Genomic DNA, 16,384 nt, shown 5'->3' with positions numbered 1-16,384 from the left:
TGTTCTTCCTCAACAGGCAACCATTCAGGATGCTGACAGTGCCTGGTTCAATGCAGTAAAAATATATCATCAACAATGATTTGGCAGTTAATATATATCACCTAGTGCCAACAGTAGGAGGCTCTGACTAGGCTACAGTTCCTACTGGTATGCATGAGGGCAGACTGTGTGGTGAGCATGGTTAAGCTGGGCTGTAGCATCCATTGGTTTGTGTATGAGATGAAAGTGGGAACAGAACTAGCCAGGTTATTGCAGCCACCACTGTGTGTGTTAGGCTGATGTGATCGACTGCGCTGGACCTTGCACTGGCTGGCACACAAAGGAGTTAGGATGTGGTCATCTCTGGCAAGGTTTCTTTGGGGTCCCCCAATTGGATCACTGGACTCAGAACTTCAACCACGGAGAAATCACAACATTATGGACTCTATGTGTCAGAACTGGGTCTCCACGATTCCTGAAGCCTGCGCAGAGGATGGCATGCCCAGATGCACATGGAAGACCTGACAACCAGTTCACTGAGGCCTGCACAAGACATCTAGTACCACAGAGGGGAGAACAAATTGGACATCTCTGGTCAAGCTTTGACAGTAAGAATTTGGGTGAATAAGGACTCTGGGTGGACTACATCAGCAAATAGACCTTAGAAAGATTTCCTCAACCTTGAAGCAATTAAATCAACAGCACCTCAGAACTATCAAACCGCGTAAGCAGCATCCTTTGAATATGCTCCATGTTGGCGACCCCAGATTATATTGGGTGGCCATCCCTCATTCCCATGGACAGCTGTGGTTGGGATGCTGGAAGCAGTCCTGTCCCCTTCTCTACTTTCCCCAAATACAGGAAGAAAAAAGATTAGAAGAAGTTGTCTCATCCCATTCCCCGTTCCTCGACCCTCCCCAGCCTAATCAGTGGTCCACATGGCATGCATCCCTCTCAACTATGTGAGCACCATCAAAAATAGAAAGAATTATTTTTTAAAAGTGGAAGAGACAGAATGAGTGGGAATTATCGAAAATCCCAAGAGCTGAGTATCTGATCTAGAAACATATGGGATCAGACAGGCTTTGCATACCACTTCCTAAGTCTAACCAAGTACTCACTCTGCAGACAGTCAGCGTTTAGGAGGTCCTGGCACTTTTCATGGCATTTCACTCCACATTCCAAACACTTCATGCCTTGCCGGGCAATGCCCCACAGGAGCCCTTCACACTCGTAACAATATGTGGGCGTCGTAGCTGTCCAGACCTCAAAATTGTGTGGAGTGGTGGAAGACATGGGGTAGATCAATGCCTGCAAGGTCTTCTTGAAGACATGCATTTTCTGTGAAGATGAGAGAAGTTACTAAGGCAGTGAATTTGGGGAACTGCAACATAATAAGAACCATTTTATCACTTTTCCCTAAAGATGCTGTTTTTGGGGCCTCCCCTTGATGATAGCAAAAACAACTCTGCCCACTTACACATCACTCAGTATTTCAGGGACCAGTTTCATTCTTTGAACACAATGAAATCCTTGATCTTCCAGATTGGACTTGACCACATAGCAGGACAGCTTCTCTTACAGTACCACACAATTCCAATATGCTGGTATTTATGTCTTGTATTTATATCATAAACTCCACATGGGCCAGAATGATAAATACTGTGTTTATACTAGATCAATTCTCAGAGTCTAGCAAAGGCCCTGAGGTGAAAAAAAAAATGGTTGAAATATTAATTCAACAACTAGATCCATCTCTATCTCTTTGAAGTTTGAGTTGGTTTTTGGTTAAGTTGTGAAATATATGGAAAGTATTCTCCATGCTGACCCTAAACTCTCTAGAAATACCTCCACCCTTCTTTCACATCCTTCCTTTCTGTGTGATTCTTTCGGCTTCACTGACATTTCACCACTCCTTAGTCCCAACATGTGTTTCTTCCTAAGTCATTCTGCAGTGAAATGCTTCCAACACCAGTTAAGCAGAAAGAAACTCAACAGCTAATTCACAAGAAAATACTAATAGAAGGCAAATAGGACATGTGTTACTCTCCTGTGATCATTTCTATTTTAAAGGTATGTGATTTTTTGATAGTACATGGACAGAATTCAAACCAGCAGTGAACTGGAAAATGCACTCAACAGGATCCCAGAACATCTGTTTTTGTTTTGTAGACTTGGTTGATCACAAAATATTTAAAATGGGTTCTTTTATTGGGGACTACCTTCTGTTTTTCTTTCTTTCATGCCTCAATATTGATTATCATTTGTCTTTATCATAAGGTAGGAGTAGAAATGATTTTTTTGAAAAATGAATGGTATCTATTTATGAACCCCTTCATGCATAGAGATGTGAAGTCTCTAAACCTCCATTCTCACTCAGCTCTCCTACTGCATGCATTTTTGGGAATATAATCATATAATGATAACCAAATCTTACACAGGCTTCAAAACACTAAAAAAATTCTAAGTATTAGTACTAACAGATTTTAAAAAATACTGGGTGGTAGAAATTAAGCTTACTGACACACTCTTCTCTATGTTTCTCATATCCTACCGTGACAGTGACCTCCTAAGGGAAATACTAATACCTCCAAGGATATATTTCCAAATAATTTCACAGGACTACCTATGTATAGTGGATACTATTTACACAGATGCTCTAAGAATAGTGCTGATGAGAGATGCTTGAATAGTCGCACCTTATTATACACTAATCACTCTTAAATATCTTCTCAGTATATGTTTCTACAGTGTTGAAATGACTGACTTTCCATTATTTTGCAATTCTAAAAGGCAGAAACAGCATATTGCTGTTTATTAGTGTATTTTCCTTACTATGTGTTCTCCCAGAACATGTTGGGTAATGGCGTCAGAGGTCTCCTGCAAGGGAGTTAAAGTTTGAAGAACAATTTTCTATCTTTGAATGTTCAGCCTCATACATTTTGCCAAATCTCACTCTTGTTTCCCTGTTATACATTGCTTTATTGGAGTATAGGGTGACTATACACATATACATATATATATGCACATGTATATATAGGCATTACATATATAGATTTAATCTAATAATCAAATCAGTGTAAGTACTATATCCATTGCCTCAGATATTTACATCGTATGCTATTTTTCAACATTCCTTCTTCTCTGATGCATGAATTTAAGGTCAACAATTTTTCTCCTGCTTACTCATTTTGTTATAGGCCATTTCTTGTCTTCCCATGGCTTTTTATACTTCAAGTGAGACCACAGAGCAGTATGGACATCATGGGCAGCAGCCAAGTGGAAGACCCCAGGACTAGGGTTTATATTAAAAGATCAACTGGACCCATCACTTTTTGGTGCAGATAGTCTGAGCCAAATGAAGGCATCATTCTAAGAACTGTTGATACTTCTTGTAGAAACAGGAGTATGTATTATTCACTTCAGCTGACCAGCTATATTCAATTCCATTAGAGTATGGTGAGCATCCTTGGCACAATATATTTCTCTTCAGCCATTCACACACACCGACTAATTCTCCCGTCTCATCTGCTGAGTAAGGGTCTGTGGGCTTTGTGGTCAAGCCTTTAGTATAGCCTTTGTAGTCTAGCTGAGCATCTAAGGAAGGATTAAGTTATACTTAGAATTACAGGAGTCAATTTGACCTTTGTCCCAGTGAAATTTAAAAAAAAATGCAATTATTCTAACAGAATGGAATACTAAATAGCGGTATAAGAGTGCACTACTGGTGAATACAAAAGAATAAATAAATATAATTTACAAAGCAGACCTAGGCAATGGGTTATTGTGAACATCAATTTCTGTCTTAGTTCAATGCTAAATGAATATTCATGTACTTATGAATTGTCCTTTGTTCGTTTTCTTTTTATTAAATCCAAGTATTAGTTCTATAAGTCCTCCAGTTCTATAGTACAATAACAAATATGAATAATGCTTGCTAAAAATTAACTGGTCTAGAAGAAGGTGATAAAAGCTCTGAATAGATAATATAGAAATTTTTCTGGAAGTGTTATGTTTACTTTGGTTTTGCTAAAAAAAAATACATGATCCATTTTATGCAAAAGCAGAATTATACAAATGCAAAATTTATTAAACAAGTGGTAAAAATCAATTGAATCAGCATTAAGACTTAACCCAATACACAAAAGTTGTATATGCTGACAAAAACATGAGCTACTCATTAAAAATATGTAACTTGACTTTTGAAATATGAACATGTGTTTGTCAAAACTGAAAATTATTCCTAAATGAAAATGTTACTTATTTCAGCAAGAACAAAAAGGGATGGCGATCAGTACAGAATAAAGAATGTAGGAAGTAGAAAACTTGCAAAAACACATTTTATAAAATGGGAATCTTATATTTAAGGGTAACACTGGATCTGAGGGAAAGAACGTGCTTTCCTAGCAACTAACCCAGGTTACTTCTCACAGGACCATCAGACAGAAAAATGTCTAGAATTTTTGTTGGATGAGAAAGTAAATTTAAAGACAATTGATAAAATCATCAAATGCAGACATCATGTCAAATGCAAAGTTGTAGCTTATCATTACATTAGGACCTCGATTAAAGGAAAGAGTTTCTGTCTTTTTTTTTTTTTTTTAATTGTAGCACCTAGAGTAACCAGACAGGTAATTGCCAATAGATAACAGAACATCAGTTGAAGAAGATGAAAATGGGTAGGCAATCTGGAGAGACACTTTGGCTTAGGCATACAATGTGGAATCAGAAACCGTTGGGCCTCTGTACTCTGAGATCCCATGGGTTCATCAGTGGATGAAAAAATCAAGGGAAAACACATGTACTAAAAATGTACAGATTATTTTTTTCTTGCAATTATTTCATAAACAATATAGTACAATATCTATTAAAACAGCATATGCATGGCATTCGGTACTATGAGCAGCCCAGAAATGACTTAGAAGTATATAGAGATTGTACAATAAATAAGCAAATACTATATTATTTTTTAAAAGATAACGGAGCATGTCCAGATTTTTATATCCTTTGAAGACTGATAATCAATTCCTCATGGATATGGAGGAATGATTTAGAACAATAAAATGTAAACTAGTGTGAATAGGACCAGAAGACAGACGGATTCAGTAATATGGGTGAGTTCCTGCTAAATTATGTTAAGCATGTTTTTAAGCTTTTGTAAACTTCTATAGAACACAAACATTTTCCAAAAATGCATTTGTTTCTATATATATGTGTATGTATGTATGAAAAAAATATATAGAGAAAGTGCATATTCACTGAAAAACTTATTGATAAAAAGTCACTGAATCAAAAAATAAAAATTATACCATTGATTTTTTAAAGTTAGGAATAGTTTACTATATGTCCTTTCAGTATTTTTCTCTGCACAGACAGAAAGAAAACTTGTATAAGTAGGCAAACAACATTATTCTTATATTGCTTAGGTAATTCTAGTGAAGAAGATAGCTTTTAGTGTTCAAGGATGCTGTTTCCAGCTACAGAAATAAGACTAACAAATGCCTCAATTTATGGATCAGTCTCTGTTGCCACATACAATCAATAGACCACAAAGAAGAGGATGCTTACACCCTGGCCAAATATTTTGTCAAAAATTTCTTCTCAAAGAAATTATGTAGAGTGAGTTGTACTAATGTATTACATTATTTAAAAAGCAAACAACATATTATAAGGATATAAGTTGTTTCTGGGTCCGGTGCAATAGCCTAGTGGCTGAAGTCCTTGCCTTGAACATACTGAGATCCCATATGGGCACCTGTTCTAATTCCAACAGCCCCACTTCCCATCCAGCTCCCTGCTTGTGGCCTGGGAAAGCAATCAAGGATGGCCCAAAGTCTTTGGATCTTGCACCCATGTGGGAGACCCAGAAGAGGCTTCTGGCTTTTGGCTTTGGATTGGCTCAGCTCTGGCTGTTCAGGCCACTTTGGAGTGAACCATCATCAGACAGAAGATCTTCCTCTCTGTCTCTCCTCCTCTCTGTAAATCTCTCTTTTTGTTACCGTTTGCATTTATAGCCATCTGAAGAAACTACAAATGAGTCTGAGAAATAAAGCAACCAAGCTTCTTGCCAAGAGCAATACTTAGGCTTTTAGACTATCAATATCAAAATTTATCAACTGCTACTAAATGTACCAATTGCCTCCATTTGCTTCATTTTTTTTCTTTTTCTCTCATTGTGTTGACCAGTGACTAAGTTAATACAGTAAGTTCTCTTTCGTTCTGCTGTGGATTTCCCTGATGTGCTGATGTAAAGCTTGCCTCTGGTATACTCAAAAAGCATCACATTTTAATAATTTCAAGGAAAGTATGTGCTTTTTGTATTGAAGTGTCTTTTATGTACTCGTGTATATTTTCTTCAGGGAAAAACATATTTTAACCAAAATTTGAACCAAAAAAAAAAATTGAGACTTATTTGCAGAGCAAATAGACACTAGAATAAATTCCTGAGTATTGTAAAGATACAATTTTAGAGTGTTGACTTATTCATGTTAGTAATCATCAATAAAATTTATTGTAGACATTAAAACCACTCAAGTAAAAAATATTTGTACCAGAGAGCACATGCACACACTGTAAGTTATAAGCCCATCTGTGTGCAAGACATTTTCTTTTCCTTATAATATTTTGTAACATATTAATTATCATCATCCTAAGAAACCTATGTGGCAAGTCAAAATCAAAAGGACGGAACAATGACCAAGTACATGATTAATTTATTGAAAGACCGCAAAATATATGACATGCCATCTGTTATGCTACAGGGTATATTTTACAGGTACTACTAATGTAATTTTTCTCTTGACTCCAAACTTTCAGTGAACATGCAAATTTTAGAAACGAACTCAAGAGCAAACATTCAAAGATCATAAATGAATTGCTGTATTGAGTTGCACAAAATAAACACCAAGTCCACAGGATTTTAGAGGCATGTTTTATAACCCTTCAAATATAGCAACTTGTTTATGGAAAGCATTGTAGAGAAGTACAAGGGAAGTTTACTGTCGTATTTTATGTAGCAAGTTCCATATTGATGCCAAAACTTTGCAAGGCCATCTTTACTTGTGAACATTAGCACAAAATAGATGATTAGCAAGCATATGAGAAAAGAGTGTTTCCATAACTTGCCCAATGACTCATAGCTTGCATTGTGGAGCTGGGATAAGACCTATCTCAAGGAAAAGACATGTGCTGTTGAAGAACTGAATCAGGGGCAATAGCAATAGTGACAAACCAGAGATGCTCTTCAGGCATGACTACTGCCTGTTTCCTGGTCAGCACTCCCTGGAATGGAACCGAGCCTTGGCTGTGGACAAGAGGAGGCATTGATGGAAACCGTGGCCATGTGGACCTCACCCAGGGTCATCTTGTGTCACACCCTAGAGCCTTCTACTTCTAGGGAAGAGATGACTGAAGTTTCTATTGTGTGTTTTCTTTAATTAAAACACAAATTATACTGTTTGATATCTCCTGTACGGAAAAGTCATCTTGCTTCATGCAAAGCAAGTATTTCATGCTTTTACTTAGAGCGTACCTAGTAAGACTTCTAGCACCAAAGCATGGAAGTTATTTGCTTCACCATTTATGTGAGTTGCCTATGAAATGACTGAATATGACAGCTTGTCCAGAGTGACATTTAATATGCCTGTTACGCAGAAATCATATTTCATTTACTTTTTGAGATATGGGCCTCAGGGAAATGGTCTTTATGAACTTTACAGGGATCTGATGTACTATATTTCTCATTGCATTGCCTGCACAGAAAATCCGCTACTGAGATGTCTGAAACAAAAGAAGAGACTCCCCTAAGATGCTAAAAGTTGAATCCATGGTAACTTGAACCATAAAGTAAGGATGTGCTCTTTGTGCAGATATTCAGAAAGTGTAGTCTCAGTCTAACATTTCTATTGTTTTTTTTAAATAGATATTGGTGGGTCAAATGAAATACCATATTTTGAAACACAGGAAAGGAATCCTATAGTAGTTGATCAACACAAGTCCTTTAACCTTGATGCTCTCCTAAAGAATAGAAGGTTAGAGGTACTCAGATCCTGCCAGCAAGACATGTTTCTTTAAATATACATATAATTAAATATTTTCTATATTTATTATGGTATCATTTTCTATATTTTGCATAGTTTTTATATCCTATTTTATTTATTTTACTGTCTATATACTATACACTTTAGCATATTTATGAAATATATATTTAGTATATTTGAATACATAAGATATTAAGATTTACAGGTCATATTTATGATATATTATTTTGTATAGTATATTATATTTATTATTGTAGCATGTATTATATGTTATAGATATTAACTGTATACATATATATTTAAAGATTTGTTTTTATTAAAAAGTCATATTTACAAACAGAAAGAGAGAGAGAAAGATCTTCTGACCACTGACCACAATGGCCAGAGCTAAGTTAATCCAAAGCCAGGAGCTAAGAACTTCCTTTTGATTTTCCACGTGGGTATAGTTCCCAAGGCCTTGACTATCCTCTATTACTTTGCCATGCCAGGTTTCTCATATATTTTTGAAGATGTTTACTTTCTCACATACCCAAACTGCATTCAAAATATTACTGGCCATCATAACCCTAATGGATCATAGTGAAAATAAAACTTAGGACTACAGTCACATTTTTATATTTTGTTGTAGAACTGTACATGCATTCACTTGGCTGCAGCCTCCAGGGTTTCAATTTATATTCTCAATGAACATGAATGTCTTCTCCAACATTTTACGTTTCTCAGTGGTTACCTGTGTATTGTGGTGAAAGGAGCTTACTAATGAAAAAAAAATGTAGGAAAGGTTGATATTTGTGTGACAGGAACAGGGCAATGAGAAATAGACATAAATAATACTTAAATATGAAATACACATACACATTTTTAAAGCACTATAATGATGGTGGATTATGTTTTTTGGTGTGTGTGTGTTTAGTTTTTAATGGCAAAGTTGCCTGAATAGAGAGAGGTTAGGTCTATTAGATTTCATAGAACAGGACACAGGTGAACTGTCCCAAGTAAACATTCAGTCAAATATGGATAGATTTTCCATAGTATAACACATGTACATGTGGGCATACACATATTAAGCTTTTATAAAATCTCAATCCTATTCTACATGTAAGGCCAATGAGGTTAGAAAGACATCCAAGCATAGATATATTTTAAAGCTCCTCTGGGCCCTCTAATAAATCATATTTATCGATCACTGACAAAAGCATTTCTAGCCTGTGTGTACCTGCCAGAGAGGCTGTTTTTCCATGCAACAAGAATGAATAAAGTATCTTTCTTATAATGGATGAAAACATTTAGTCTGAACAACAAACAAGGCTGAATGCTACTTGTAAGGAGCCTTAAGTCTAAAGAGAAAGTTTGATACATAACAATCAAACTGATTATTAAAAAGATAATAGCAAAGTAGCCCCCATGAGCTGTTGACTACATTGTAGGCTATGCCCAATGGCAATGAAGTATTAGCCTGCCCACCCCCACCCAACCCTCTAGGTTTTATTGTTGCTGCACTTTACAGATGAAGAAACTCTGGTACAGAGAATTTCAACCTGCCAGATAGGAGCCTGCTAACTGAGCACCAGATGGGACTCACACCAAGCAGTCCTCACCTTTATCCATCATATGTTACAAAAGTCATGATGAAATGCTTTAAAACGCCACAGGAGGAAGCTAATATTTCAAACAGGAGGCAAGGAGGGCATTTGGGAGAAAGCCTCACTAGAAAAGTAAAACTTAACATGTCGATGATGAAAAAAAAAAAGACTTTTTTTTCCCCATGACATATTTTAGGTTAGAATAGCACATCTAAAGATGGGAACGTATGTGCGTTTTTCAAGAACAGAGTTTGTGATACTCAAGTGTAGTGCAGGATCTAAGGACATTTGTGGTCATGTTTTTGTCATGCTCCCAGTTATTCCCAGAATTTTGGAATAAGTATTCCAAAGAAAAGTTCAAGTAAATGGCTTTTCTCCTATGACTACAATTAATACATAGCAGATGACACTGTACCTACCAGTTCCTCATTGTTCAGTGATGTCCTAATCACCATGGCTAGGGAAAGACCAGATTTCCGGGCAGCCAGCGTCTAAAAAAAGTCAAATAATAATAACTATTATTAATATTATTATTAAATACATGGAGAAGTTGCCAGAGCACACTGCTTAACAGAACATGAAAAGTAAGAATATTGACTATCACTGTTCATGTGCCAGTCAATAGGAACCTGCCTTAGTTTGCAAGTCAACCAGTTCACCGAGAACATGGAACTGTACAGCATTAGAGTTGGAAAAGCTTCCACTAGCCATCACGTCCACCATCTGCAGTTTACAGGTGATGGAACTACAGCCCTAAAAGGCAGGCCATGTGCTTGAGCTCTCTAACTAATAAGAGCCTTCCAGGATTTTGTTATCATCCAAAGAAGTTATATCATATTCCTTCATAAACCATGAACATTGACACAGAACCAACCTGACTTGGTTAGTGGTCCTCAGTCACAACTGGTATTACATGATTCTTGGGTTATTTTTCAACCAAATCAGAATTCTTTCAAGAGCCCATTTCATTTACTGCGAATCAAGATGCCTGGAATTCATCTTCCTGACTTCGTGTTAAAATAAATGAGCCAAATGCTTTTAGTTCCTACAGTTGTAAAATAGGACACCTGTCACCTGCTCCAACCTATAACATATGGGATATAATACGATACACAAAACTCTGTAAGTTAGAAGTTCCTAATGGGATAATAAATCTTCCATCTCAGTAGGATTGGGACTACTTATTCCAGATCACTCCTCCTTCCTTCTGACCCTATACAGATAACCAGTAAAGAAGCCTCTCCCTAGCAACCACTACTCATCCCAGCCTTGGCACAAAGCTTACCTCCAAGGATTCATCCATGATAATCTTTATAAAATAAGTGATTTCCCCACAAAATTATTTGCATTTTATTTTAGTCTTCATTTACATAGCAAAGTCGTTTTCCTAACTATTGAACAAGGGGTTAAGTTCTTTAAAAAAAGAAAGTACTTATTCCTGCATGGCTTTATCTCTTTATTCTCCCATTGCAAGTGCTTTTATCCCATGAGCAATTACATTTTGTTTGAGATCAACAAAAGTTAACTAAATAAAGTGAAAAATACTTACCATTGCCTGAAGATTCCAGGGGTGAGAGGAAACAAAATGCAAATGATTAGACATACACAAAGTGAGAAGAGAACATACTAATGTTAAATTAGCCTAACACTTTAAAATAATGCCTGCACTATAAAAATGGGAATTTGAGTTTATTGTACTATCATGACATGATTTCCAGTAAAATATCTTTCAAGTCATATCTCACTGTGAAAGCAAAATGAAAGCATTCACCTGCAGGTTTAACAAAATAAAAAATTTTAAATATTAAAAAGAATACACTGTAATTAAAATAGAAATTTGTTTCTCTGGAGAAAAATATATTTTCATGTTATTAATAATTTAAAATTTGCTAACAGAAAAATGTGAATAAGTTTTAGCTGACTTAATACTGGTAACATATGAACTTGAATAAGAGTCAAATCTATTTTCTGCTTTCATAAAATAGTATGCTTATCGCTTCTCTCATGCTAATAGGATTTTTAAAACACTATAATGCAGACTACTATCAATTCTTTTAGTTTCTAGGTGGTGCCCAGCATATATCATTGTAACAGAATAAGTTGTTCAGAATCATGCGCTAATAAAGGACTAATCATGATTTTAATGACTCAGAGACCATGGTTTCCTTTAGATACAAGAGCTTATTAATACGGTTAGAACTGACCTTAATACCATACAATAAAGAATTCATTAATACTATCTGCTTGTTTTATAAAGTGTTCAAGTCTACTGGGTTAAGGTTAAAGAAGTTCAAGGCAAAAAGTGTGCAAATTAAATTTGTGCTCAGTTATAGCACTGAACACATCAAAGCTCAATTGTAGATGCTTATGTGGCATGCTGTATGATTTCTTTTCACTCAAAGAGGCATTTTAACTCAATCTTTAATTGTAGCCAATGTCAAAAGCTATCAAAGGGTTGGAGCTATTTCCTTTGTCCAATAGATTTGAAACAAATAGTAAATAAAATACTGGGTAGAATTTGGCTCTCTATTTTAATTCTATGAAACATTGATAGATGAGGCCATTGATGAGCGCACAGTCACATTTTAACAGAGCAGAAGTGAACACATGAGGTCAAAGACACCAAACAGGTACAGCTTACCACATCTCGCACAATAGGCAAAGTTTTCTTCCTCCGGAGATCTGGCATGCTGTCGATGCCATACAGCCCCCGCGCAGCTCTGGAGGAGAAGACAGCAGCAATCACTTCAGCATGTGAAAGGATGTCTCATTGAAGAAACAATAAAAAGCACTGTTCGTACTACACGGGCTATAACAAATCAGATTACACGTAACCACTGTCTTGAGCAGATTTGCACATCAGCAAGATCGCAGATTCCAGGACTTTGTCATGTGTATGGGAGTGCGACTATGCCAGTCATGCTGGCTATTCATTTGCCCTGTTGGACGGCTCTATATGCTGAGAATTTAATACATCCATGACACGTGTGCATACATGAATTCGTCAGGGTGAAATACAACCCAAACTGTGAAGCATGGAAGTTTAAAACACTAGAAGAAAAACAATGAATTAAACTTTTTTTATGGGATTTGGCTCGTCTCTCTCTCTCCTATGGTAAAGGAAATACAAAAATAACACTGTTTTGTATGCTGTCCCTTAAAAGACTAAACTCAAAAATGCCATCTAAAGGAGCCATGGACTAAGAAGTTTCAGTTACCTGAATCCATTCCGAGATAAAGGAACAAAATCAAAATAATTTATTGCATAAGATGTTAATTGTCCTCTTTTTGTAGTAGCACCAAAATGTAGGTAACGTAAGAAATTACCACTCAGATATGGACTAAATGAATTTGAGATAATATCTACAGTGAATGAGGTAAACAAGCATATGCATGAAAAAATGCTTAATATTTTGAATAGAAAGAACAAGTTTGACAGACTAAGTTTATGCATTAGTGAGTTTAATGTCATCTTCTATGTATGAGGCCACACATGAGCATATGCTCAAAATACCTAGAAAGAAATGTACAAAACTGAGAAAATTGACATGAGAAAACTCACAAAATTAGATGTGAGAAAAACAGAAGTCTGACTATGCTACAAATTTGGTGATGTTCAATGTCTTCATAATAAGCTTTATTTTCAACAGAAAAAAAAACATTTTAAAGTTTAGTGAATCTTTGCTGCTTAAAAGTGAGATTGGTAAGTTGAATTTGGTTTTTGTGGCATAAAATCTAGTCATTTATACAGCAATAAAGTACTACAATCACGAGTAAAACAACTTTTTTTCATGCCCATTTGAATTCCAAATTTCTTTCTGACTCCTTTTGCTAGTATCAGTTTTATTTTCCCATAAAAAATACAGTTCATGCCCTATGTTCTTTGTGGACAGTTCTGCCAAGGAACTGCCCTAGAACAGCTGCTATAGTTTATGAGCAAGTTCTATTCTAGGTATCCAGGAACACACAGGTGGCTGGATGCTCTTTCTGTTCAGTGTTACGGAGGGCTCCTAGTCACACTGGATTCCTCCTAGTCTTCATGGTCCTAAATCTACAACTTCCTCTGTATTTTTATTACTACTTCGATAATCTTGGATTATACACCAAATTTATCATACAGCTTATGATTTAATAATGAAAGTAAAATAAAAAAAAACTAAACAGCAATGTCATCATCTACGTGTTTTGCAATAAGGATTAAATGCAATATAAAATAAAAAATATTAAAATCATTGTGCATGTGGAAGGAAGTGTCAAAGATAAACACTGCTTTTACAATCAGGTATTTAAACGACAACTGATCTTAAATTTAGATCACAGAATAAAAGTAAAATAAATAAATGTGGAATACAGCTAAAGACAGAGGAAAACAAGAGAAGCAGATAGCAAGGAAGTAAAAAGAGATGTATTCAGGGGAGAGGTGACATTTAAGATACTTTCATAACTGATTTTTTATTATAAATGACTGCAGTTTGTTCATTTTCCCAAATAGTATCAATTGGTGCTCTGCAAGTCAAGAGCTCCAACAGTCAAACTTGGGAATTTGAGTCATAAAAGTAAATCACTGGCAGCACGCTCTTTCACTTGATAATTTGGTTTCCACATTTAAATTTAAAAAGAGATTTACTTGAAACGCAGAGTGACAATGGGAGTGGCAGAAGCAGAAGGAGAAATTTTCCTTCTACTGATTCTCTCCTCCAATGCCAGTGACAACTGAGGTTGGACCACACTGAAGCCAAATGCCAGCAACTCCTTCCAGGTCTCCTATGTGGGTGGCAGCAACCCAAACGCGTGGACATCATCTGCTGCCTTCCAGGCACGTTAACAGAAACTGGATCACAGGGTGAGCAACTCGAGCTCACACTATGTCTGCATCCCAAGCAGGAGCTTCACTTGTGTCATAAGGCCCACCTCTGTATTATTTTTAACTGACAAACAATCATGTTACTTATTTTTGAGGTAAAATGTAATTTTTTGATCTATGTACACATTGTAGAAAACTGAATTCAACAAATTAACATTTCCATGGCCTAGTATAGTTTTGTGTGTGATGAGAATGTCAAATGCTCCTCTGAACTTTAAGAAATGGCAGTGTGTAGAAGACAAAGACTTTTTCCCTCTTAACTCTCATTTGCACAAAGTACATTAAGTTCTTTATCAACATGACTCCTTGTTTCCCTCTGCTCCTGTGCCCTTATCACACCCTCCCTGCCAATCCATGCTTGACACTAACTCTAAAACGGTGAACACCAAATACATAGGAAATCGGCTATGTGAATGCTTCACAAACTTTTCTACAGTCAATCCTTAGGCTGTGTTTCCAATCAGTGTGTACCTTTATTCATCTATGAATAATAATAACAACAACATTAATGGCACATTAACAAATTCCAACCTTTTCTCTATCAATCATTAAATAACTGCTTTTAAGTGTTTTGAAATATTTTGACTTCTAATAACGTGACTTCCACAGTTCTGTAAAGAAGCATGTTGAATTGAGATAATGATTAACAAAATGATTTACAAAATACAAAGTGTTACATAAATGACATATTTTCCCCATCAAAGATCTTGTTTTCTTTGTTTTCCTTCTCAGATTCTCAAAGTGCACACTGAAATGTAAATCAAACTGTATACTCACAAATTTGTGGATCAGTTGGCAAACATACTTTCTTAGTTTTGGCCTTTCATTTCTGTGCTTCTATCCTCAGAGCAGAGTTTTCCAACAACTTAGGTCAAAACTGACCATTAAGAAATGATGAGCCCAAGTTGGAATACACACATCCACAATTCATTCCTGTATCATCTAATTTAATTTAATTAGTATACTCAAGCAATAATAAATATGTTGCTCCATATATAGATCCTAAAGATGTTTGCACTATCAGTCTCATCTCATGAATTAACAAACACCAAAGTATGAAGCTTTACACAATTACTTTTGCATAGCCTATTTGGAAGTTTCTTAGAAGATATGACAGATGTCAAACAACACAAAAGGTGAGGACTGGAAATATTAGCTAAAAACATTATTGGCTCTCCAGGCCAGAGATCATGTTCGTTTGTTCTCTCTCTCTCTCTCTCTCTCTCTCTCTCTCTCTCTCACACACACACACACACACACATTTCAGCTAAAATTTAGCAGAAGTTATCTAGGCTTGATGAGAAGGTCCGAGGCCACCAAATCAAACCACGGCACAATGGGCATTTGGTCTTGCTAGTAAGACCGCAGCTAGGACATGCACATTCCATCTGGGATTGTCGAGGTGAAGGGCCCAGCTCCCTTCCTCATCCCCCTTTCCTCCTCCTGCGTGCTCCAGGCAGCAGCGTGTCATGCATCAGGCAGCTAGCCCTGCCACTCACGTGGGAGACATGGTTTGAGTTTTGGGCTCCTAGAAACCCTGGCCATTGTATTTGTGGGAAGTGAACCATGGTTGAAAATAAACACGTTTTTCCTATCTCTCTTGTCTCACTGCCTCTCAAATAAATTAATTAAAAATAAAACAAGTGATAGTAGACAAACCACGAAAACGAGGCCCATTTTTAAGGAAGAATATGTTAGATATCAGCCATTTGGGGTTAGACTGATTTGCTAATATGCACTTCCATAAACACAATAAATTAGTAAACAGACAACCTGTAAGTAGTGCTTACCAAGGACCACAGTTAAGGCAAAACTGTATATAACTATCCATTATGAGCACCATTACTCCAAGTGATACACTTGCATTTCTCTATTTCACTTAAAAGAAATCTTAAGAACATGTGCCATTATTTCTATTG

General features: G+C 36.3%; 1 protein-coding gene across 2 annotated transcripts in view; it reads right to left on the bottom strand.

The window, feature by feature from the left end:
• UNC13C (unc-13 homolog C) overlaps nucleotides 1–16,384 on the bottom strand; it is a 500,819-nt gene that overhangs the window by 321,463 nt on the left and 162,972 nt on the right. Inside the window, exons 4-7 of one of the 2 annotated variants that reach the window (XM_040969448.1) lie at nucleotides 12,243–12,321; nucleotides 11,151–11,156; nucleotides 10,021–10,092; nucleotides 1,101–1,320 (exon numbers count right to left, since the gene is read on the bottom strand). In XM_040969448.1, coding sequence (XP_040825382.1) covers nucleotides 1,101–1,320; nucleotides 10,021–10,092; nucleotides 11,151–11,156; nucleotides 12,243–12,321 — 377 coding nt within the window. The remainder of the gene's footprint in view (nucleotides 1–1,100; nucleotides 1,321–10,020; nucleotides 10,093–11,150; nucleotides 11,157–12,242; nucleotides 12,322–16,384) is intronic. The other variant, XM_040969449.1, reaches the window with a different exon arrangement.

This window comes from Ochotona curzoniae, unplaced genomic scaffold (assembly GCF_017591425.1).
Source record: "Ochotona curzoniae isolate NIBS_2020 unplaced genomic scaffold, NIBS_Ocur_1.0 scaffold_4701, whole genome shotgun sequence".
NCBI lineage: Eukaryota > Metazoa > Chordata > Mammalia > Lagomorpha > Ochotonidae > Ochotona > Ochotona curzoniae.
The sequence above is the reverse complement of the archived record's forward strand: the minus strand, read 5'-3'. Positions and strand labels throughout refer to the sequence as shown.